At 49.1% G+C, this 22744-nt stretch overlaps 2 protein-coding genes across 7 annotated transcripts in view; one reads left to right on the top strand and one right to left on the bottom strand.

The window, feature by feature from the left end:
• The window catches only part of PBX3 (PBX homeobox 3), a 105144-nt gene extending 92976 nt beyond the window's left edge, over positions 1–12168 (bottom strand). For 2 of the 5 annotated variants that reach the window (XM_033077127.1, XM_033077132.1), the window contains exons 1-2: positions 11031–12152; positions 10121–10194 (exon numbers count right to left, since the gene is read on the bottom strand). In XM_033077127.1, the coding sequence (XP_032933018.1) occupies positions 10121–10194; positions 11031–11227 (271 nt within the window). In that variant the 5' untranslated portion in view covers positions 11228–12152. Of the gene's footprint in view, positions 1–10120; positions 10195–11030 lie in introns of all 5 variants that reach the window. The other 3 variants (XM_033077129.1, XM_033077128.1, XM_033077130.1) reach the window with 3 other exon arrangements.
• Positions 12169–14991: 2823 nt separating this feature from the next.
• Positions 14992–22744, top strand: part of MAPKAP1 (MAPK associated protein 1) — a 79464-nt gene continuing 71711 nt past the window's right edge. For both annotated transcript variants that reach the window (XM_033077755.1, XM_033077754.1), the window contains exon 1: positions 14992–15042. The gene's annotated coding sequence lies outside the window, so the exon portion shown is untranslated. The remainder of the gene's footprint in view (positions 15043–22744) is intronic.

The following is a 22744-nucleotide window of genomic DNA, read 5'->3' as shown; positions in this document are numbered from 1 at the left end:
TAGTGTTAGCAACTACAATATTATTAGATGCTGGGTATATTGAAAGGAAGAAATATTTCCTTTATTGAACACAAAACACCATAAATTTAGGTAAACCGAAATTAGTTCATGTAATACACTGACATCCAAGAATTTATGTATAAAGAGTCTATCATTTAATTTTCAGACATTCAATTTCTATACTTGGTCACAGTCAAAAGGTCAAGAACCAACAAGTCAATAAGTTCCCAAGCTCCATATTGATATCACGTCACTGCCCTAACAAGTGGAGAGGAAGAAAGAAATAATTCACAAAAAAAAATCCTCAGCTGCCTTTGGAGGGCAAATCTCCCTCAGTGTCCCATGGCAGCACTGGGCACCCAGAGAGCCCCATCAGTGCCAAAACCTGCCCAGCCCGTGGCACTGGGGCTGGTGGCACTGGTGGCATCGGGCAGGGCGGTGGTGCCCACACCCCAGTGCCCGCTCTGCTGTCCTCGGGCTTCCTTTCCTCTCTTCACCCAGTGCAACACAAGAAAGAAATACGAGGTAGAAAAACTGATAGTTCCCACTCTATTTGAATAACAAGTGAAATCCTAAAAATCCCTCCACTGCATGTTATTACCAAGTGTATCTCCAGGTTTTATAGTGACAGGACTGTGCTATAATTTCTGAGAAAACCTCGGCATAAAGCTCCATAAACCCAACCACTCCTGTAATGTATCACCTTATCTAGTGCACAATCATTTCCACAACTTTTCATGTTAGTATAATTTGTTCAAAAATGGTAATAAATACATCCTTGAAGTCAAATAAGAATCATTGCACAATCTACTGTAACTTGTTCTTACTAGTGACAGTCAATCATGCTACCAGGATCTTGCATGAAAGAAAATAAGCAAACATTTGGGTGTTCTGTAATTACAAACCTCACTAAAAGCACGCTTCCTTCTTTAATCAACAAATATATGAAAGTGTGCCTGGCAGAGCCCTTTGAGTGTGCCACCCTGCCTCAAACAGCCACTGCACAAGGAAAGCACCGATCCCCGGCGACCGGAGCAAACCTTCTCTTTCTGTACCAAGCAAACCAGCCACCAAGGCACAAAACCCTGATATCCTTTAAGCAGAGGTCTAACCATGGAGTAAGAAAACATTCCTGATCAAAGCCAAGACGAGAAGAATTGTAAGGAAAGCTTAATTTCTTCATCTCCAGGAGGTAAGACTCACTGGCAGCCAAAATGGAATGAAGCGGATACTGTAAATAGTGTTGATAGTTTACCTCTGACATCACAATTTTAATCAAACCCAAGACTTGATAAAAATACTCATTTTTAACACACAGCACCAAGTCAACACAACCTGCACAAAAAATCAGATGGACAACATGTCCATTTCACAGATAAGAGAAGCAGGCTCTTGCATTCACTCCCCCGAGGCAGTGGCCGGGCTGGGGCTCTGCCCTTCCCAGGTCACCACGTCCCTCCTCACTCCATGGGGAGCAAGGTTCCTCCCCAGCCAGCAGCAGCACAGCACTCACACCAGCAATGCCAGGATTTCCTCTCCAGCATCGTCTTCTCCTGAAACAACGCCATCAGGGGTCTACCGGTACTGGGAAAGTTAAGGTTGGCCTCAGAACATTTTCATCACTTAGATCTTTTGTTCAACAGTCTGAAGCCCAGAAGGAGCAGCTGGAGCCCAGCAACGCTTCCTTTTGCTGCCTGTGAGAACTGACTTCGCAGTGGCGGGCGATGCTTAGTTCCTTCCAGTACCCAAAAGGTTCACTATGACAACTAAAGTTTTTGGATTCTAAATTGCTGATGGGATTCTTTGGGAGCTGTGGGCGACCAGGGCCATGAGGCTTCCCATGAGAAGGGCACTGGGGCCCCTTTGTTGGGCCAGCAGGCTCCGGGGGCGCAGGGACCCGCGGAGCACGTGCCACTTGTCCTGTGCCACTGAAACCCCCGCGGCTCCGCGGGAACCGCCGTGCTTCGTGTCTCATGTGCTTCATGTTAAAAATTTCCCAACAGTGATAGACTTCAGCTGCCAGGATCAGGGAGAGCATGTGCATCCAGCATGAACGGCCCCCGCACGCAGCTCTGGGCCATTTTTTTATCCTTTTTCCTTCCTTTTAAATAACTATTGGGGCTCATAACAAGCACTGTCACTCCAGCACTGCTCCCCTGATTGACTTTGCGACAATGATCTGTGGAGGAGATGGGCACTCAAACAGCCACTCTGCTGCACTCAGGCTAAGAGGACTAGAGAGGCTTGGCTTGGGTTTGCTTTTTGCTAAATTTTTGTTCAATTTCCAGAATTACTTATCTGATTTTTTAAAAAACGGTATTGAAAAAAGAAAACTAATCACAAAACCGTAGTAAAGCAGCTCAGAGGCTGAATGAAAACCACACGCACACACAAAAACTCCAAACCTCAAAAAACAAAGGAAAATTTGAACTAAATCAGAACATCTCATCTTTGAGCCATCCTGGAGCACCCTGATCCAGCAGAGGTCTCAGCACAGCGATCTTATGTATCATATATGCTCTAATAAATAGGTTCAATGAGTTGAGTTAAGGGCAGAGTTTAACTATTAACTCCAAATTCCCTCACTCTTATGGCTGTAAGTCAATCCCTTAATGTTACTTTAACACAATTTCTGACAGTTGAATAAAATCTATGGTCAATATTACAACCCCTTTCCTTCCTAAAGGAAGGAAAATACATGTGTGATTTGCATCAGAAATGGTGGGAAAGGCGGTGGGGGAGCGGGGGTGACAAATGTCCGCAGCCCCATTGGCCAGGAACGCGAGCATTCCGTCTGCCTTCAGCTGGTTGGGCCCTCACACCACCCCCAAAACCACCTCCACACAGGTACAGCGCTCAGCACAGGAGCCCTGAGCAGGCACAGACATCAGAACACAAAGCTGTAAGATATATCTAAAATAATCCCACAAAAATCAGATGACACAAAGAATTCAAATAGTTTCCTTTTGTTAAGATACAGTAACTGAGAATACAATGAAATTCTTCATGTTCGGTATCTCCCATTAGATCAATTAATATTCAGAGAAAGGCTTTAACATGAAGTTTAAATAATCATAGAAGGAGAAAAAGAACCACCAATGTTCTAGAAGCTTCTCTAGACCTTTCAATCAATTTTATTTATATGCAAAACCAAGAGAAACTCAGAAAAAACAAAGCTCCTCCTGATGCTAAAGCTCTCAATTTACTGACAGGCAAATGGCTTCATGCTGCCACTTAATCTCATTTCTTGCATAATGCCCTCTAATTAGCATATCAAAGTGAATTAATACTTCTAGGGCATTAGCAATGGGAAAATCTGCTCCAGGCTTCACAATAGCAGTTAAGCAAGAGCCAAGAAATCCTCAAAAACACCACAAACCACTTTGCATTGCAAAACTGTTCAATTTATTTATCCTCTCTCTCTAAACACTTTTACCGCACACTGTTTTACTACTGTTCACCAAACAAAATGATAATTGCCAAAGTTACCAGCATCTGTAATGCCTGTTTAGAATCTTAATTTAGATTGTGTACTTGAAGCTCTCTAGATGCTTCCATTGACCCCGTCATACACCACAGGACATACTGGAAAACTGTTGTTCTTTTCAAAAATGCTGCCGGGATAATATTGTTAAATAACCTTTCCCACTTACAATAAATGATTAAAAATTAAATAATCTATGACAAAGCCACCTGCTGGACAATGAGGAATGAGAGATTGGCTTTAAATGTTGATGCATGACTGAAGTATAGCAAAAGGGTTTGACCTGTAAACACATGATACAAACCCACCTCCCTTCCAGGTGATGGATTTGTATTACATGGGATATTCAGTGATTCACATTGTTACAGTCCCTGTGACAGGGCAACACGCACTGAACTGATCATTAACAAAACAACTGAAACACCTAAAAGAGCCTAAAATTAAAGTAAGTGCATAATGATTCTCACTATATGCTTTTATGCAAAACATGCTATTTTTATTCAATTCCTGATGCAATAAACACATTTGAGCTGTTACAATCAGAGATCAGAGCTTTTCTCCTTTAAAAAATGTTTTCGGAATCTACATTTAATCACAGGTCACTTTGCAAAATATAAATTGCAATTTATAAACAAGGTCTAAAAAACCCCTGAAACTTCATAACCTTAGGGATCCACACCAGTCTTTAAAAATAGAAAAAGAGCACCGAGGGGAAAAAAAACCCACCCAAACCCTTCCTCCCAACCCCAGTATTCCCACCCCAAGCCCAGGAAGGGCCTGGAGCACCAAAGGAAGGCCAGCAACAAAGAGTACAAGAAAACGCCGGGGGTCAGTGGGGTTTTCTGCATTTCTGTTCGAAACATGAAGGGGAAAAAAAAGTACAGGAATAACAAAATAAATTATGCTGGATATTTATCTGGTACTTCGAGCCTTCCTGAAGAATGTGCGTTGGTGAAAAGCGGAGCGGTGAAGGAGCAGGCTGCATTACCTTTCCTATTTAATTCCCTGCTTCCTCCCTCAGTCCCGGCAGCACCGTGGAGCAGCTCTAATGTCCAGCTGAGCTGCACAATTCATCTGTTTGCCTGATGAACTACTCCAACTCTATAAAAGCATGAACTGTAAGAGCTGACAGAAACTTTAATAATTTATATTAAATATTGATGTGAATTATTTACTCCATTCACACTTAAAGCCAGGAATTGCCTACCAGAGAAAAGCAAACGTGACAAAAGGTCAACACGGCGGTGAGAAAAGGCAGGCGGTGTCAGGCATGTGTTATCTGAACCATGCTGATCACCTTGATAAGCGAAGAGCATTAAACATGACTGCTGAGCAAACAAACAAAGCATTCTTCTCGGGGTGTCAATCCGCGCTCCGGCGGCTCCGCTCGGGGCTCCGCTGCTTTGGGCTCGCTCCAGCACGGCTCGCATCCACCCTGCGCTCGGGGAAAATCCTCCGAGCCACACGGGCACCGTGTGCGAGCCACTGAAAAACTGCCCCAAAATCTCAGGGCACGTCCAGCCGGACCGCCCCGCGCCCCGCTCCCTAATTATTAATACAGCCTGCGTTCAGATTTAAATATTGCGTGGCATTTGTAACAATTTAGAGTGTCTAATTCTGCTTATATTTGTCTACGGTAGACTGCAAATATCATTATATTAATGTTTCACACAAATCAATGTTTAAATTGAAAAAAGACAGCATAATATCCATATCATGCAACTTTTCCATTGAAAGCTGTAGGAACAGAGCTTGATAAATGTGTTAAATCCTGGAAAAAAAAATAAAAGGACTGCTTTGCATTCCCTACATGCCATGATAATAATTTATTTCTGAATGCAAAAATTCCTTAACTCACAACAAGCATCCTAAAATACACCACACGGTAACTGCTATAATTTGGTATTTTCAGATAAGCAAGCAAATGTGTCGAATTCAAAAATAAATGGAAGGGCATGAAAGACAGCTATAAAATAAAATAAATAAAATAAATCCCTGCTTCTGCTTAAATTAGTATTGACAAGTAGGGCAAAATTTATCCTCTTCAGAGAGAAAAAAAAAATCTCAGGAACCACTAATCCCAGTACTCAAGGTGAAGCTGGATATTTAAATACAGCAAGGAGCACCAGCAGTGGGAAGCGCTGAAGGTAAAGTGCAGTCTCAGGTTCTGAGAGACAAAATACCACGAATTTCTCTAATGCCCATAATCACCAAATCGCCATTTTCTCAACTAGAGAAGCGCCCTGGTAGAAATCCACAAAAGAACCAGGCTGCTGATAATGAATGTGTTGGAAACAGATGACCAAACGACAATCAAGACACTTTATTCAATTTATTTTTTCCTAGTAGGACATTTATGAAGAAAAGCAATGTCATTGCCATAAGGACAGTGCAAACGACCAAACGTTCTGCTGCACGGCATCATTTGTAATACATCTGCTGGCAATTAAAAAAATACATTCAAAAGTACAACCACTGGGTCAGTGACAAACCTTGGTACTGAAGCATGAGATGGGAAGCAAAAGCTGAACAATTTAAGCTGAGCTGGACACACATAAACACCGAGCACTGACTTCTTCAGGTAGTCAGGAAACAACAAAATATGTATTTCACAGCTTGAAAAAAAAAAACCAAACAAGGCTACACATAAATAATTTAAACAGCTAAAGTGAGCAACAATAACATCAGAGCTGATATTTAGAAAATAGCCAAAACACACACACACACACACACAGATACATGTGTGCTATCAGTGCCATTTCATTGTTCCACCTGAATCCTCTCATGTTCCAGCAGGATTGCCATGATTGCGGGTTACAGTGTAGTTAAGAGTTGTTTGCACTAAACAACAGTTTACAAACGCTGAAAAGTTGGAATTTGTGCCGTGCAAGCGCAGAGCGCTGCGCTGCCTTTTACAGCCCCACGGTGCCGACAGGGGTTAACATTTTCCAGCTGTGCCAGAGGCAGCGAAGCCAGGGCTGCTCCAAGGAGTCCCCGGCGCGGGTTCCAGGCTCTGCAGCACGGACAGGGGCTGAGCTCCCGGGCCATGCCATGCCATCAATAAGGAGCTGTGCAGCCAGGCAGGCCCGCTGCAGCCCTGTCCTCACAGCGCTCCGCTACTCACAGCTGCAGCAATAAAAACACAGGGAACTTGGGCACCACAGCCAGGGGTTAACCCTGTGCCCAGCACACGGTCTGTCTGGTTTTCAGAGCTTTTTTTATTTATTCTTTAAAGCAAAATTCTATGCGAGGGGAGAATGATCTTAATGAACATTTTCATCCTCTCTCTTTAAACATAAAAAATAGTTGCAGCAGCCCGAGCAGCCGAGCAGGCCTTTCGCTTCCCCTGCGGACACCTCCTGCAGTCGAGAAGTTCATTAAGTTTTATGATCTTCCCAAGTCAGTCCTGCTTATAAGCCTCACAAAGGCCACAAATCTGGCAAACCATCATGTATGCCATTAGGCTTTACTAGGAAATGAATGCTATTTAGGGGTGGTGGTGACAGTAAATTCGGGGTTGGTTGGCAGCTATCATTGTTGCTGCTGGACTTGGCCAAATAAATAAATAAATAAATAAACAAACAAACAAACAAATAAATAAATAACTGTAGGTGTGTACACGGTTATGCACGTGAATTCAGACATTTTTATAAACATGTAATCCTGTCTCTACAAATGACTTTTAAAGACAAAAACCCAAATTATCTATCAACACAGTCCAGGACCTAATAATATATTGATCCATTGGGAAATAATTGCAATTCCTTAAGACATTTTAAGACTACAAGAATTAATACATTTTCACTTCTTTCTCTATAAGAATAACCAGGACCCTAGGCTGAGCAACATCCTGGGGGAAGCCTAATAAAGTCACCAATCTGAAGGTGTTTTAGTCCATAAAAAGGAGCTATTAAAAAAACGCCAAACAACGGTGCAAATCGGTTTTTGACTCCTCCTGGCACGACCTGAGGAAGTGGACTGTGACACAGGTATGCAACAGATGTGTGTGAAGGCAACTCCACGGCGTGCAGGGACACCTCGGAGAGCAGGAAAAGCTCATCTCAACGGGGCCACCCCGTCCTCACCTGCTTATCCTCCTGTTTCATTGGGGGGCTTCACCAGAACTCTGCTATAATTTTTTCTTTGAACTAATTAAAGACAGAATTGGCAGTTTCTTTATGAACACCGTGCTACCTTGTGGTTGCCTCTCAGAATACACACAGCTAATAATAGCTGTAAAGCACTTAAATGTATTATGCAGCACTTTTGAAAATGTTAAAATGTTAAAAAAGAAATGTCAGGCTAAATTCAGTAACTCAGTGATTTGCTTTGTACATGGTAAATACCTCACAGGGAGAAAAAAAAATCTTCAGCTCCTGACCCTGTGTGAGGCTTTCAGAAATGAGATGCATCCATTAACCCTTGCCGGGAAGTGACAGAGTGGCTCCACGTAAACTGAGGATTCCTCCTCGTGCTCTCTCCCAAAGCCCTCACTCTCTGTACTGAAAGCTACTAAAATGTAAATAACTGCTTAATTCAATATAAAAATTACTTAAATACGGCATGGCTTGTTTCTGAATAGACATGACTGCTAGGCTCCAGCCTCCCTCCTCACCTCTTGGAGGAAGACAGTGATAAAGCCATCATGGCATTTCCCACACCCAGGTAAACTTTGGTTCTGATCACGAAGAATTAAACGCCAGCACATGACCCCATCGGAGGCAGATTTAAGCACCTGACAATTTTTGGAACACAAGACAATGCAGAGCCCTAGGAGGAGAGGGGACACCTCTGCTTTAACTGCACCTCAGACCCTTCCTCGTGCTTCCAGTTTAGAATTGTTTGAGCCGTTCCCTCCGAGAACAGCTTCCAGAAAACAGGCTACAATTTATTTCCACGTTTTCTTTGCTTTAGCACCCTAAGTACAGCTTGCACAGACATTTCAGCTCAACTGGGAGACCCTGAGTGAAGGTCCCCTTCCGGGAAGAGTTTTTGGTGGAGGTGTGCATCCATCTCCATCAATCACTGAGAGCATTAATCGCGTCCCTCCCGTGCTGCGGGCTGGCAGGAGCTCGCCTTTGGCCAGGCAGACGCCTTCACTCTTTGTTGCTTCTCAGCGACCTCACAAAAGAGAGGTAACTTGAAAACTTGCTCGACTTCTTGCAACGCAAATGCAGGATGCCAACTTACAAGGGTTCACTGAAACACCCCGAAATGTTTCAGAGCACAGCCTCCCGTCAGGTTCCCCTCGGTGCGAGACGGCGGCGGCCTCACAAACACCCTGTGCCAGTAATCCCACTGCTGAAAGGACTCGGCTTTTCTTCGCAGCTCACCTCTGACATGTGGCTGACTACACTTGCCTTTCAAAACACTGAGGCTAAACCCTCTGCAAATAAAGTGACCGCGGGACCTACGCCTGCCTCCTTAATTGAAATGTGCCTCCCGCAAATGTCTCAACACCGAGGGCAGGTTGATTCCCGGCTCCGGAGCAGGACGGGCAGAGAAGTTTAGGGAAAGGCAGGACAAACACAAGCCAAAGGAAAGGGGTTACGAGCCGAGCGAGGTGGAACGTAGGTAGGTGGGAAGGGAGAGGGATCATTCCCCTTATCCCGGGTAATATAATGCAACATAAAGCAGAATCAATCTTAATATTCACAACACAGCCAATACCCTAGTGCTTAGCTGTCAGCAGGAACTGAAGTGGATCCCCGGTAGCAAAGAAACCCTTGGACATAAAGCACCATAATTCACAGAGAACCGCTCACTCCGGGCTCCACAGCTCACATTTGCAATGATTTCACGTTGGGTTGTTTTCGTCCAGTTTTATTTTTTCAGTGTGGAATTAAGCAGAACTGTTGAGTATCACATAGAGCTAAAAAGCCAGGCAATGGTTTTAGCTATATGTGAATAAATGGCTATTCATTTTTAAATCCAGTCACAATAAATGTTTTTGTTATTGTTAGATGTTCTTATTCTCATTAAATTTTATTCTCATTAAATGTCCTTGTTCTCATAATACAAAGCAGAACACTTTGCAAATTTTCTTCTTTAAACAAACAAAAAAATTCTATAAATTCAGTGATGTGAAAAAATTGCAAAAAACCTCCTAAAATGCCTACTAGAAAAACACAGAGTTTATTCCTGTCCTGTTATTATAGATGACAAAAAAAAAAAAACCTGTACTTTTGCGATGATTTTTGAGAATTGTGGCGTTTAAAAACCCAGCTGCCCGGGAGGCGCCGGAGCAGCGCCGGGCACAGCAGCGGGGTCGGGGCGCGCACGGCGGGGCCGCCTGGGGCTCGGCCGGGCGCCCCCGCCCCTCACAAAGCTCCCGGTCCGCTCCCGGGGTTCAAACGCGCGGTCACACGGCCCCGGGATGTCTTTCACACACCGCCTGACGGTAACGCGGCAGCGCGGGCGCTCCGGGGCCGCGGGGGCCGCGAGGGGGGACCCCCCGAGCCATTTCCCGGCGCTCCCGCCGCCTCACGGACCGCCGGGTGCCCCCGGCCCCGCGGGGCTCCCCCGGCCCGGCCCGGCCCCCGCCCCCGGCGGCGTGAGGGGCGCCGGGCCCGGCGCGGCGCGAGGCGGGAGCGCTAAGATGGCTGCGGCGGCGGCGGCGGCGCGGGCGGCCCGTACCTGTTTTCTCCTTGATCTCGCAGAGGACGCTGAACAGGGCGGGTTTCATCCTGTGGCAGTTCAAGGCGTGTTTCCTGCAAGAGAGCACAGGACAAGCGGTTAGCGCCGGGCTCCAGCAACATGGCGCCGTCCCCAGCCCCGCGCTCGGGCCGCTCGCCCCCCGGCCGGAGGTCCCGGGGCCGCGGGCAGCGAGGGCCGGCCGGAACCTCCCTCATCCCGCTTCACTTTCATGGAAATTATCTTTGTGCAAACACCGCCCGAACGAGGGGGAAAAACCACCCCCCTTGTCCCCGTCCTGCGATATTAGAACTGATTTATTAAGGAGATTGGGGGGGGGGCGGGGGGAGGTGTACAGAGTTAACATTGTTTTTGTATTTATTGTGATTTAACACAGCCAGGGTTTGGTTTGGGTTTTATTCACACACACACACCCTCTCCTTGCAGCAATATCTGGTCAGATTTATAATTCATCTGCTGCCGCTTTGAGACAAGAAAAGAAAGAAAGAGGCAAAGTTGTACTTTGAGGGATGGCCGGACAGACAGACGGATGGACGGCGGCGCCAAGGCCGGTATCCAGCGGGCAGTGTCCAGCGGGAGCGGGCACGATAGCCACAGCCTCCCGCGCACCGCAGTGACGGCAGAACCATCGCACACTTCTACATTTATTACATCTATTTTTTTTTTCTTTTTAAGGAAAGAAATTAAATAGCAACTTGGCTCTGCCTCGGATGCTGGTTAATTTCTCTTACGGCCCCAAGAAGTTGCTCTTAATTGTGAGACTCCGGGTCTCTGCAGAGGAGCAGGAAGGAGAGAAACAAAAACCACACACACACACCAAAAATAATTTAAAAAAATAATAATATTAATAATAATTTTTTTAAAAGACAAGGTTTAATTAGACGAAACCAACTTTGCTTGTGCCTCATCCAGGCTTTGGTCAGTGATGGTCATGATCTGATGGAGGATGTCGCCGATGTCCTGCTTCCTGCCGTCGCCGTCAGCCCCTTCGTGTCCGTGGGGAGGCGGCAGGGCCATGCCCCCCTGCACCGAGTGCCCGGCCAGGTTCACGCCGGCCAGAGTCTGCAGCATCCTGGACTGATCGTCCATGGCTCCGGGCCGGGCCGCGCTCCGGGCGGTCACGGCAGCGCCTGCCCCGCTCAGTCCCAGTGCCGCGCTCCTGGCCGCGCTCTGCACACACACCACGAAAAAAGGGAAAAAAAAAAAAAAGCCAAACAAAACAATAACAAAAAAAAATGTAGTATTTGTGTTTTGACCGGATCTCAGCTGTTTATTCCACTCTCTTCTCCTTCCCAGGGCAGTAAATCACTCTCTTCTTTAGTTACAATCTTCTTTCATCATCATCATATTGGTGCCTCGGATAAATGAGCTGAGCAGATTTCTGTGAGGTTCTCCTGGTACAATCTTCCTCCAAAGCTTTTTTTTTTTTCCTTTTAAATTTTTATTGTTGCTTTTTATGTCTTTCCCCACTTGTCCAAAAATCTTCTTTGCAAAAAGGCAAAATTAAAAAAAAAAATAAAATACAAAATCAAAAAAACTCGCTTTCAAATCCTTCAGAAGTTGGGAGGGTGCAAACAGCAAAAAACCACAACAAACCAGCGAACACCCCCACCCCCAAATTGCAACATAAAAAAGCCAAGAAAACACAATCACAGAGGGAAAAAAAAAAATTAATCGCCCTCCCCCCCAAATAACAAACGATCCCAAGTCTGTGCACGGGGGTGAGACAGCAGCAATCAAAAGTTTGAACTTGTGCAAAGAAAAGAGCGGAAATAACGGGGAAAGAACTGTAAAAAAATTAATTACACACTCTCTGCAAAGCAATGTGCAAAAATATCGGCCCGCCGGAATTTATGAGCCCCGCGCCCGGTGCCCGCGCGTGTTTTATGTTGTTTGATGGCCGCTCCGGTGAGGGATTGACAGGCTGCCAACGCCACTCACTCACCGCAGACGTGTCACCCTGTGAAGGAGCCGAGCGGCGCGCGAGAGGGAGCGGAGCGCCGGCCCCGCCCCGCCCGCCGGCCCCGCCCCGCCCGGCCCGGCCCCGCCCCGCCGCCCGGCCCCGCCGCCCCGCCCCGCCCCGCCCCGCGCGGGGCCCCGCCCGCCCCGGGCCGCGCGCGCGGCCTTCCCGCCGGGCCCAGCGGCGCCCGCGCTCCCGGGGCGGGCGGGAGGCGGCGGCCTCGTGCTGGAGCGACGGGCGCGGCGGCCAATCGGTGTGCGGGCGGGACGGGCGCTGGGTGCGGCAATGACCAATCAACGCGCGCAGCGAGGCACCGTGCCCGCCCGCCCTGCCCCGGGCACCGCCCCCGGCTGAGGAACTTGTGATTGGGCCGTTCGAACGGTCGCGTGGGCGGGGCGAGCGGCCCGGGCCCCGCCCGCGTTGCCGTGGTGACGGCGGGCCGGGGCCGCGCGGTCCCGCCGGGCCGGGCCCCGAACTCCCGGGGCAGGCCGGGTCCCCCCGGGACCGGCAGCTGCGGCGGTGTGAGGGAACCCCGGTGCCTCCCGAACTCCCGGGGCAGGCCGGGTCCCCCTTGGGACCGGAGCTGCGGCGGCGAGAGGGAGACCCGGTGCCTCCCGAACTCCCGGGGGCCAGGGGGAGGCCGGGTCCCCCCGGGGCCGGAGGTGCGGCGGTGTGAGGGAGACCCGGTGCCTTCCGAACTCCCGGGGCAGGCCGGGTCCCCCCGACGCCGGAGCTGCGGCGGTGTGAGGGAGCCCCGGTGCCTCCCGAACTCCCGGGGCAGGCCGGGTCCCCCTTGGGGCCGGCAGCTGCGGCGGTGTGAGGGAACCCCGGTGCCTCCCGAACTCCCGGGGCAGGCCGGGTCCCCCCGAGGCCGGAGCTGCGGCGGTGTGAGGGAGCCCCGGTGCCTCCCGAACTCTCGGGGCAGGCCGGGTCCCCCCTGGGGCCGGCAGCTGCGGCGGTGTGAGGGAACCCCGGTGCCTCCCGAACTCCCGGGGCACGCCGGGTCCCCCTTGGGGCCGGCAGCTGCGGCGGTGTGAGGGAACCCCGGTGCCTCCCGAACTCCCGGCAGGCCGGCAGCTTCGGCCGTGTGATGCAGCCCCGGCGCACGATGGAGGGTCCCGGGCCGGTGTGTGATGCAGCCCGTGCCTTGTGCGGGACAGAACAGGAGCCTTTGGCACAGCCCGCGGCTCAGGCCGTGCGTTACCGGGGCTAATTGCAAATTATCTCTTTGTAAATCTGCACAGAACCGCAGAGATGGGAAGAGAAAAAAACACAGGCACACCAACACTTCCTTCTCCTAAGAGGTGACCTGAAGATCGTGGCCACCCTCAGACTGTCCTCACGTGGGACACTGCCCCCGTTCACTCCAGCTTCCTTCAGCTCATTCCATTTTGCTCACGCTTTGGGTGATGTTAACACACAGCCTCCGTAGAGACCTCTCAGGGAAACCGCCTGTCGGTGCAATGGAGAGGCACAGCGGCAGTTCAGAGGATCCTTAATTTGCTGTATGCGCTCTGTCTGTGATGGACACTCAGCGGAGCCATGCCCAAACTCAACCCTCATCCTCATCTAACCTTGCTGGTCCTCATCTAACCTTGCTGGTGGTGTGGCGAATGCCTCAGGCTTGGCACGGGTCAGGCAGAGCTCCCGGCTGCCCCCAGCCCCACACCTTCACTTGGGCCCTGGCCGTCACTGGAACCCTTTAGCCAACTGGCCACACGTGCCTGGTACAGATGGTCTCATTGTAAATTAATTCACGTTTCAATCCCTTTACATCTTTACTTGACCAATGTCTGCCTTGAGCCAATGACTTTTCAGGGTCATCCAGTTTTACTAAGAATGCTACCCCACACGCATTTTAAGATCGGTGTTATTGTGAATATTTCAGAGATGCATTTGCCCCCTGAGAGTGAAGTGTCACGGATGGAACGGGCAGTTCTCCCAGCCCCTGACCCTGCCAAACGGGACACTGCTCCCTGAGCCCTGCAGGGACCTGCTCGGCCTCACCACATCAGTGAAAGCTGCTGCTTTGGGTGACTTTTTGCACTGTTTTAGGAGGCCAAGTCTGGTTAGTGCAGAGCTCTGGGCTCTGCCAGGGACTCCGTGTGACATTCCCTGTGCTGGAGCAGCTCCGGCTCTGACTGTCACTGCATTCTTGCCAGTGAGTGGTACTGCTCCTCACGGGCCCTGGGTGCATTTGTGCCATGCTGTCCTTCTCAAAGGCAGATGTTTGATGTGTGCAACTGCTCAGACTGCCAGGTTAGCCCTTCCTCAGGGATCAACCAGACTCCTCACTGGCTGGAAATTGTGGAGGCTGCAGCAGCAAGCCTGGAAAGGTGTCAGGGACACACGGCCAGCAGGGCAGGGACATGAGCCCTGGGAACACCTGGGAACATCTGGGAACATCTGCAGCTGCAGGAGGCGAGAGGAGCGGGCCGGGGGTGGCTCCCCTGCTCGCCCCGGGCGCTGCTCACGGCTTGGGGCACGGGCAGCGCTGTAATCGCTGGGTTTAATGTTCATCCCTTCGCATTTGTACACCCAGCGCTACCTGCCTGCTTTCCTTCAAAGCCACCAAATAAACACGACCGTCACGGTGGTTTTAGCAAGAAATTAGGAATAAACCCGGTGCGATCCCATGAGAAAAGCCTCCCTGTGTGTCGCCGTGCGGCACCGGCGAGCGCCGCACCCCGCGGGTGTCCCCGGTGCCATCGCGGGGCGCCGGGGCTGGGTGCCGGTGCGCACTGGAGCCGTGCCCCGCCGCCGGTGCCACCAGGCCGGGTCGGCCCGGGCTACAGAGAGCCCCGGGACCGCCGCTCCGCCCGCTCCGCCCGTTCCGCGCCGTCATTTCCGCGGCCGCGGCGCTTCCGGGTCGCGCGCGGCCCCGCGCCCGTCGCGCCGGACCCGGACCCGGAAGCGGCTGCGCGGCCCCGCGGCGGCGGCGCCGGTAAGTGCGGGGCGGGGGGCGGTCGGGGCTGCGGCTGCCGGGGCTGCCCTGGCTGTCAGAGCCCCCGGGGCTCCGGGTGCCGCCGGCGGCTGTCAGCCTGCCCGGGACGCGGCTCGGCGGCACCGGGGCTCCCCCGGGCGCAGGCGGGGCCGCTGCCGCGGGGTCCGGGCGCGCGTCCCGGCGGCGGGGCGGGAGCAGCGCGGGGCAAACGGAGCGGGGCCGGCTCCGTCCGCCAGCGATGGGTGCCGGGGGACAGCGGAGCGCGGCCGGACCGCCAGGGACGGGCACGGTCCGGCAGGAATCCCCGGGTGCCCCGCGGGTGGCACGGGCTGTGTGCCGGTCACTCCATCCTGGTGCCCGTGTCCCTGTCACATCCCCCTGCCCCGTCCCCTGGCTGCTCCTGACTGCCAGCTGCTCCCGGTGGGCGCTCTGAGCACCGTCACACCCAAATGCCCTCCTGGACGGGACTCTGGGTTCTGCCCCAGCGCCGTCAGCACCGTGAGCAGCGCAGGAGCGGCGGGGAACGGGAACGGTGTCCCGAGACTCAGCCACGAGCTGATTTCTGGGCTAGTGGAAGTTGGGTGATTCACTAAACAGAGATGCCAGAGCCACGCTTGGATGTCCTGAGCCTGTTCTACACGATTTTAGACATGGGGGGTTTACTAGGTAGATACAAGACTGGGAATTAGACTCTCTCAGTTACTTTTCCAAATTCAGAACAGCTCCATTCACGGACACTTTTTTGGGTTAGATTAAAAATAAATTGAGATCAGCATGTACGTATAGACTTGTACAGAAATAACTGAAGCAAGGAGAACCAATTTAGTGCATTTCTCTATCAGTCATGTTTCAGGTCTTCCTCGTAAGAGCCTTTGCTCATCTGTTTGGTAAATTTTCACTCAGTTGCAATCATGTTTCAGGTCTGTTGTAAGACCCTTTGCTCATCTGCTTGGTAAATTTTCACTCAGTTGCAATCATGTTTCAGGTCTTTCTGGTAAGACCCTTTGCTCGTCTGCTTGGTAAATTTTCACTCAGTTGCAATCATGTTTCAGGTCTTTCTCGTAAGACCCTTTGCTCATCTGTTGGGTAAATTTTCACTCAGTTGCAATCATGTTTCACGTCTTTGTTGTAAGACCCTTTGCTCATCTGCTTGGTAAATTTTCACTCAGTTGCAACAAGTACCAAATATAAAATAACAACACATATTAAAATAACAAGTACCAGCTAAGTTCTTGTTGTGCATTTCCTTTGGATCAGTGAAGGCCTCGGCAGGTGAAGCAGCCTGGCACAGGGATGTGTGTTATGTGAAATTTTCCCAGCCATTCGAAGCTGTAAGCATGAAAAGCACACACCTGTATGGAAAGGTTAGTTATGGCAACAAATGGCACGGCAAGTGCACAGCATGGTCACGTTCCCATGCAGGAGCACCCCATCTCCTGTATGGCCGCTCTTTTTGGAGATCACGCAATCACTGAGGTTGGAAAAAGCCTCTGAGATCATCGAGTCCAGCCTCTGAGTCACCACTACCACCTTGTCATCCAGAGCAGAGCACTGAGTGCCATGTCCAGTCATTCCTTGAACACCTCAGGGCTGGTGATTCCAGCACCTCCCTGGGCAGCCCCTTCCACCCCCGACAGCCCTTTCCGTGAAGAAATTCCTTCTGCTGTCCAGGGGCAAATGGCACTGGCTGAGAGATGGGGATGGAGCTCAGGCTCTCTTCATTTCTTGCTGTTGCTGGTGGAAGGGGCAGGTGGAGCTGTGGGAGCAGAGCCCTGGTGGCCCCCAGGGGCTCTCACAGGGGTGTTGGGGCTGTCACAGTGTTGGTGACCCTGCCCCACGCCTGGGACCCTGCTCAGGTGCTGCAGCAGCAGCTCTGCAGGGCTCTTCTGTTAGTGCCTGTGACACAGACTCCAGGCTACTTAAACCTCAACTCTGTGTGCATGTGTGTGAGTGAGGAGCTCTGTCAGACTGTGGTGCCTTCTCGTTCACTGTCAGCTCCGTTTGGTATTGCACACAGCACAAGGGCAGCCCCTACCTTGTTTGCTTATTGCCTGAGAAGTGTTGTATCTAAGTGCATTATTCTGAAAGCAAAACAAAGCTCTGTGAAGATGTTTTGTGTGCTCTTGAAAGAGACAGACCCAAAATTAAAAGCCGGAGGAACGGGGGATTCATCTTTTACTGAAGAAATGTGAATCTGTCCAGTTCCATTTGACATAAAGTCCCAAAGGGGCTGAAGGTCTCAGGCATTTTTAAGGAGGTCTGATCATCATGAGTGCTTCTCATGGGGACCTTTGTGTATGTAAAACCCTAACACAGCAGCATCCCTCTCCATAGCAAACAGGCAAAAAGACAAAATGGTGAAGCTTTCTGTTTGTTCTGTTTTTATAAGATTGAAGCTTGTATAGGTGTTTATAAAATTTATTCATTTTTCTAGGCTCTTGAATATCACACTGAGAACTGTGAAAATAGGAGCTGTAGTCTAATATTTGAGCAATCCTAGCCTGTACTTTCATTCTCCGCTCTACAAGAAGATATTTTATTCATCACAGAATCCCAGAGTGGTTTGAGTGGGACAGAGCTCAAAGCACCTCCAGTGCCACCCCTGCTATGGCAGGGACACCTCCCACTGTCCCATTGCTCCAATCCCAGTGTCCAACCTGGCCTTGGGCACTGCCAGGGATCCAGGGGCAGCCACAGCTGCTCTGGGCACCCTGTGCCAGCCCTGCCCACCCTGCCAGGGAACAATTCCTGCCCAAATCCCACCCAGCCCTGCCTCTGGCAGTGGGATCCATTCCCTGTGTCCTGTCTCTCCAGACTCTGGTATGCAGTGTCTCTCCATCTTTCCTGTAGACTCCCTGCAGATGCTGGAAGGCTGCAGCTGGGTCACTCCTGGGCTTTCTCTTCTCCAGGCTGAGCAATCCCAATTCTCTGAGCCCTTCCTCATAGCAGAGGTGCTCCGTCCCTCTGATCATTTCTGTGGCCTCTTCCAGACCCGCTCCAACAGGTTGATGGCCTTGAGGAGTGTTCAAGCTCAGTGAATTGTCTTTAAAACATTTTAGGCGTATGAGTGATGAGAAATGTTCCACGGAAAAGCACCTTTTTTTGAAAGTGTTCCTTCCCAATTTTCTGTGCAAAAGTCCCATCAGCTTCACCTTCTCCTGGACAGGGACTGCTGTTCCCCTGGAGAAGAGTGTTCAGCAGGAATAAAAGTAAAATGAATGTCACAATGTGTTATTTACAAGTCCCTCTGGTTTTGTTTCGTTATTTTAAAGCCAGCAGCAGTTAAGCCTCAAAACTGAACTGAGATGCTCAGATATTTTTTCTGGGTAGTGATTCTCCCGCTGTGAAATTGGGTCACAGGGGTTCCGGGGTTGTGGGTCATCCCAGTGTGACACTGCAGCTGTGCTGCGTGTCAGGGAATGCCTGCAGACAGCATGAAAAACCAAGCTTAATCAGAGACATTAAAAATTAAGCCAAGTGTTTGCACATATTTAGATGAGGCAGAGCCCAGGCAAGGCGCGGCGCTCGGAGCGGCCTCGATCGCAGCGTTCAGCACAATATCTGAATGAAAAATGACAACACTTTGTCATCTGTTCAAATTGATATTGCACTCTCGGCAGTGACAGCTGAAAAGGCCCACAGGTGCCATATAAAGAGGTGACCATGTTGTCATATTTCATTTAGGCATCCCTCTGCAAAGCCATAATTACCTAATTAGGTTGTTAATTAGGAGATTAGCATTTCGCTATATTGATAGAATGCTCTTTGCAGGCAAGAGTCTAGATACAGATTTGTCTGCCTTAATTTATAATCTCTGCATTTTTTTATACTTATTTATTTGCTTAAAATCTTGATGCAAGATTTCTCAGGTTAGCAGAGAATCAACTTGTCTGCAATTAAACAAAGATTTGACAAGATCAGGAAGGAGAAGAGTGAACACTTCCCATACATACCCCAATATTTCCCCCCCACCTAAAGCTCAGTAATTAAAATATTGGAATTGGTGTAATTTGCATCCTGATTAGTATGACAACAAAAGTATAGCCAAATTCCAAGCAGTTCAGAAATACAGAGCTAATGCCAGATTGATTTACAGGTCTGGAAATGAACAAATAATTTGTTGGAAGTTGTGTGTAGTGTAGTGTTTGCTCATCATAACTTCCCAATTCCAGTCTCTCTTGTGAGAGAGCCTCTTTATATGACTGTAAATGATTATTTCCTTTTTAATGATAGGACCAGAGTGTGAGTGACAGCTTCTGCAGATAAGTATTCACTCTTAAATGCACTTGAGCTTTTGCTGAAACATAAACTTGAATGTTCATATATTTCAGTTCACTTTCCTTTATCCTGCCTGCCCAGGATCTGTCTGTGTTTGAGGGGGTTGATTATTTGTGCTGCTGCAAATGCAGATAACCAGAACCATTTCTTGTGCAATTGCAGACAGAAGTTGACTGGGAAATTATTTCATATAACCTGAATCATAAATTTTGAAGTATGTTCGTGCCGTCCTGTTCCTGCTTATATGATGTTGGGGGAAAAATCAATTTTTAATTCTAATCTGCCTATCTTTTTCATTAGTTTTTAAAGATCACTTTAAAGAGCTAATGTCAAAGAGGTGTTTGAGCACAGGGACTATAGAAGCCCTTGAATGATAACATGACCTGCAATGGTATATAATTTTTCCAGCTTGCTCTCTTTTGAGTTTGTTAGTAATTGTCTTGGATCCAAATTGTACCTTCCACAAGTTGTGTCTTTGGAATATTTTAGTTTGCTTTGAATAGGGCTTTGATTGTTTATTACTTCCTTAAGGAGGAGAGTCAATTTAAACATATCAAAACAAACAAACAATAAACAAAAACAAGTTACAGCTTTGCAGAACATGAGGACGGAAGGGGTTTTTCCCCCCTGCTTCTCACTTCTTACTTTTATAATTTAGAGAGGAAGACACATTGCAGGAACCTGCTTGAGAGTTTTATGGAAAATTTGAAACTGCTTTTAGCCATTTGAACTGGAGGACTCTTAAAATCATTCCATTAAAATTGGTGGGACTTCAACGTTGTACCTCTTTCCTGCACAGAATGTTATTAGTTGCTGACAGCTTTCTCTGATTTTATTGTTTCTTGTGGCTTATTTAGAGGTCTGTGTATTTCAAAGCATGGAAGGCAAAAATATCAACCCATCATGTGAGGAAAATGCTTCCTGTGAGATGCCACGGGAAGGTGGCAGTGGTTTGTCAGTTCGGGTGCTGGTGGCAGCACAGGGCACCTGGGGGAGTGGCAGGTTCTGACCTGGAGCCTGTGGCCTCTGGGGACAGGACAGGGTGTGGGAGCGCCTGTTGGCTCTGGTGTCACCTCACCCAGTAAACTCCAATCCTGCTGGAAGATGTGTCAGGATGTGCAGAGGGAGCAGGGCAGGGGTGCAGGGGATGGCAGGGCAGCTCTGGGGCAGTGACAGGCACCGTGTGCTGGGCAGTGGGAGCGAGGCATTCTGTCAAACTCCACTGTGTGTGTTTAAACAAACCCAGAAAATCCGTTCCAAAATAGCTGTGTGCTCCCCAGAGTGAGGAAAGCTGCTCTCAGCATTTTTCACGCTCAAGGTCAAACGTTTCCTCTGCACACAGCGGTGAGCTGGGCTGGCACTCGGCTCATGGCTCCGTCCCACCAGCCAGTGGGTCCAGCAGGAGCAGGTTCCAGCTGTGCCTGCTGCTCTGGCACGGGCTGGGATGGATGGGAGGGATGGGATGGATGGGAGGGATGGCAGCAGTGAGGTTCAGCGTGTCCTTTCCCCTAATCTTGCCCTTGCTTTGGTATCTCGTTGTCACCTCGTGCAGGTGAACATGCAGATATGATGCTCTGTGTGGGGCGTCGGTGGGGAACAGGAAAGCGAGACAATCTTTATTTAAATAATTGCAGTACATCAAGCAAGCAGGAGGGTCACAGGAACAGTTAACATGTTGTGATGATGAAGTTGCCTCCCGAAATTCAGCTGTGTTAGCTGTGTGTTTAAGGTAGAGCCTGCGTAGCTGCAGATCCTTTTCCAAGACCTTTGTGTCACCTCCTGGGAGCGGAGTCGTTTGTTAGCGCGCTCTGCATTCCTCATTGTGTGCCGGGTTATGAATGAGCCTGATCTGCATAAAGCCCTGCTCCTCTCGCTGGGAGAGTCTAGCGATGCCATAAATATAGCTGTGGGGTACTGGAAGAGCAATACTGCTGATAAAAATAGTAGACTGAGATGCAGCTGTCTGATTGTGGCACGGAGTTCCTGTCAATGCTGGCGAGGCGTTGAGCCTCTCGATGGTGAGTTTGACATCCTTGGGATGCTCTGTGAGCACCAGGCTGTGGGGCTGTGCTCCCCAGGCACCTGGGGCACTGCACAGAGCCAGGAGGGGCACAGGCAGCATCCACTCCCTGTGTTGATCACACAGTGTGCAGAAAGTTAAATAGGTGAGTAATAAAGATCAGGAAGGAAGTGCAGATCTCTGTCCAGATGTGTGATCAATCACCGGTATTTGCCAATCAGAACATCATCCAAACCCCAGCCTGTGTATCCTGTTGTACAGAAATACCAAACTCTGAAATTCTGGAGATTCACATTGTCTCTTCAGTTGTAGTGTTTGCACAGAGCATGTTTGACAGCTGCCTGCAAAGTGGTTTATTCAATTATTATTCGTATAGCACAAGTATTAGAAGAACATTTATTTCTTGTTTATGATTAAAGAATGTATAAGATGCTGGTGCTTACAAGGTCCCTGAGTTCCATTAAATTCGGCTCCTCCGTGAGGATGTGGTGATGGTGTGTGGGTGTGCTGGCAGATCTCAGCAGATCTAGAAATTGATTTTGGATCTGCGATTCTGCTGGAACCTTCAAGGTGTTTGTGTAAAGGTTTGCAAAACTGAACTTTGCTTCTCTGAGTTCTCTCTCACTGCAAGTCACTGTTCTTCAGAGTGGGTCTGTGCCTTTATCAGCAGGAGGAACTGGTTGGAATTCTGTAGGCTACAGCTACTAAATATGGCATCAAAACCTGAACTGTATTTGGGGCTCTAAACTATATTTTTTAAAATTTTAAGGATATTAACTGTTCAGAGAGTTTCCAGTTAGCATTAATATGTTGATAAATTAGCTTTAATGTATCTTTACAAAAATTCTGAAGAGGAGGAAATAAAAATATGTTTGTGTTAAACTTGTAGAGTTTCCAGCACTTTCTCAGCGTTCAGGTCTATGGGAAAAGCAGTTGCACGTGAGTTGGGAAGAAGCTTGGCTGATTTAGCACACGAATGTTAATGGCAGGAAGTCGGGGTGCAGAGTATAAAGGTAAAACTCTCGCATCTGCTGTTACATGTTGTTAACTCCCTCAGCAGACATTAAATCATTTCAAGTACAATAATAGTGTGGGAGGTAAATTAACTAACCATTAACAATCTTATAAATACACAATTAACATGCCAACATTTATATGACACATTGATGGGGCAGCAGTAATTTTTGATTGGGAGTTTGCAGACCTTTCCGATGCCTGAGGCTGTTTTTTATTTAAACAAGTTTTTGCCAATTGCAGGTGCATGTGGCCTTTCCTAATCAGTGAGTAGAAATAATTCAATTTGAAGAACATTCTCAACACGTGTTTTTTGTGCTGTCCATGAGCTGTGCTTGGTTGTGCCTGTGTTTTTTGATGCACAGTGTGCAGGTGCAGGTGAGAGCCCTG

The sequence above is a fragment of the Catharus ustulatus genome, chromosome 21 (assembly GCF_009819885.2).
Source record: "Catharus ustulatus isolate bCatUst1 chromosome 21, bCatUst1.pri.v2, whole genome shotgun sequence".
In the NCBI taxonomy this organism is placed as follows: domain Eukaryota; kingdom Metazoa; phylum Chordata; class Aves; order Passeriformes; family Turdidae; genus Catharus; species Catharus ustulatus.
The sequence above is the reverse complement of the archived record's forward strand: the minus strand, read 5'-3'. Positions and strand labels throughout refer to the sequence as shown.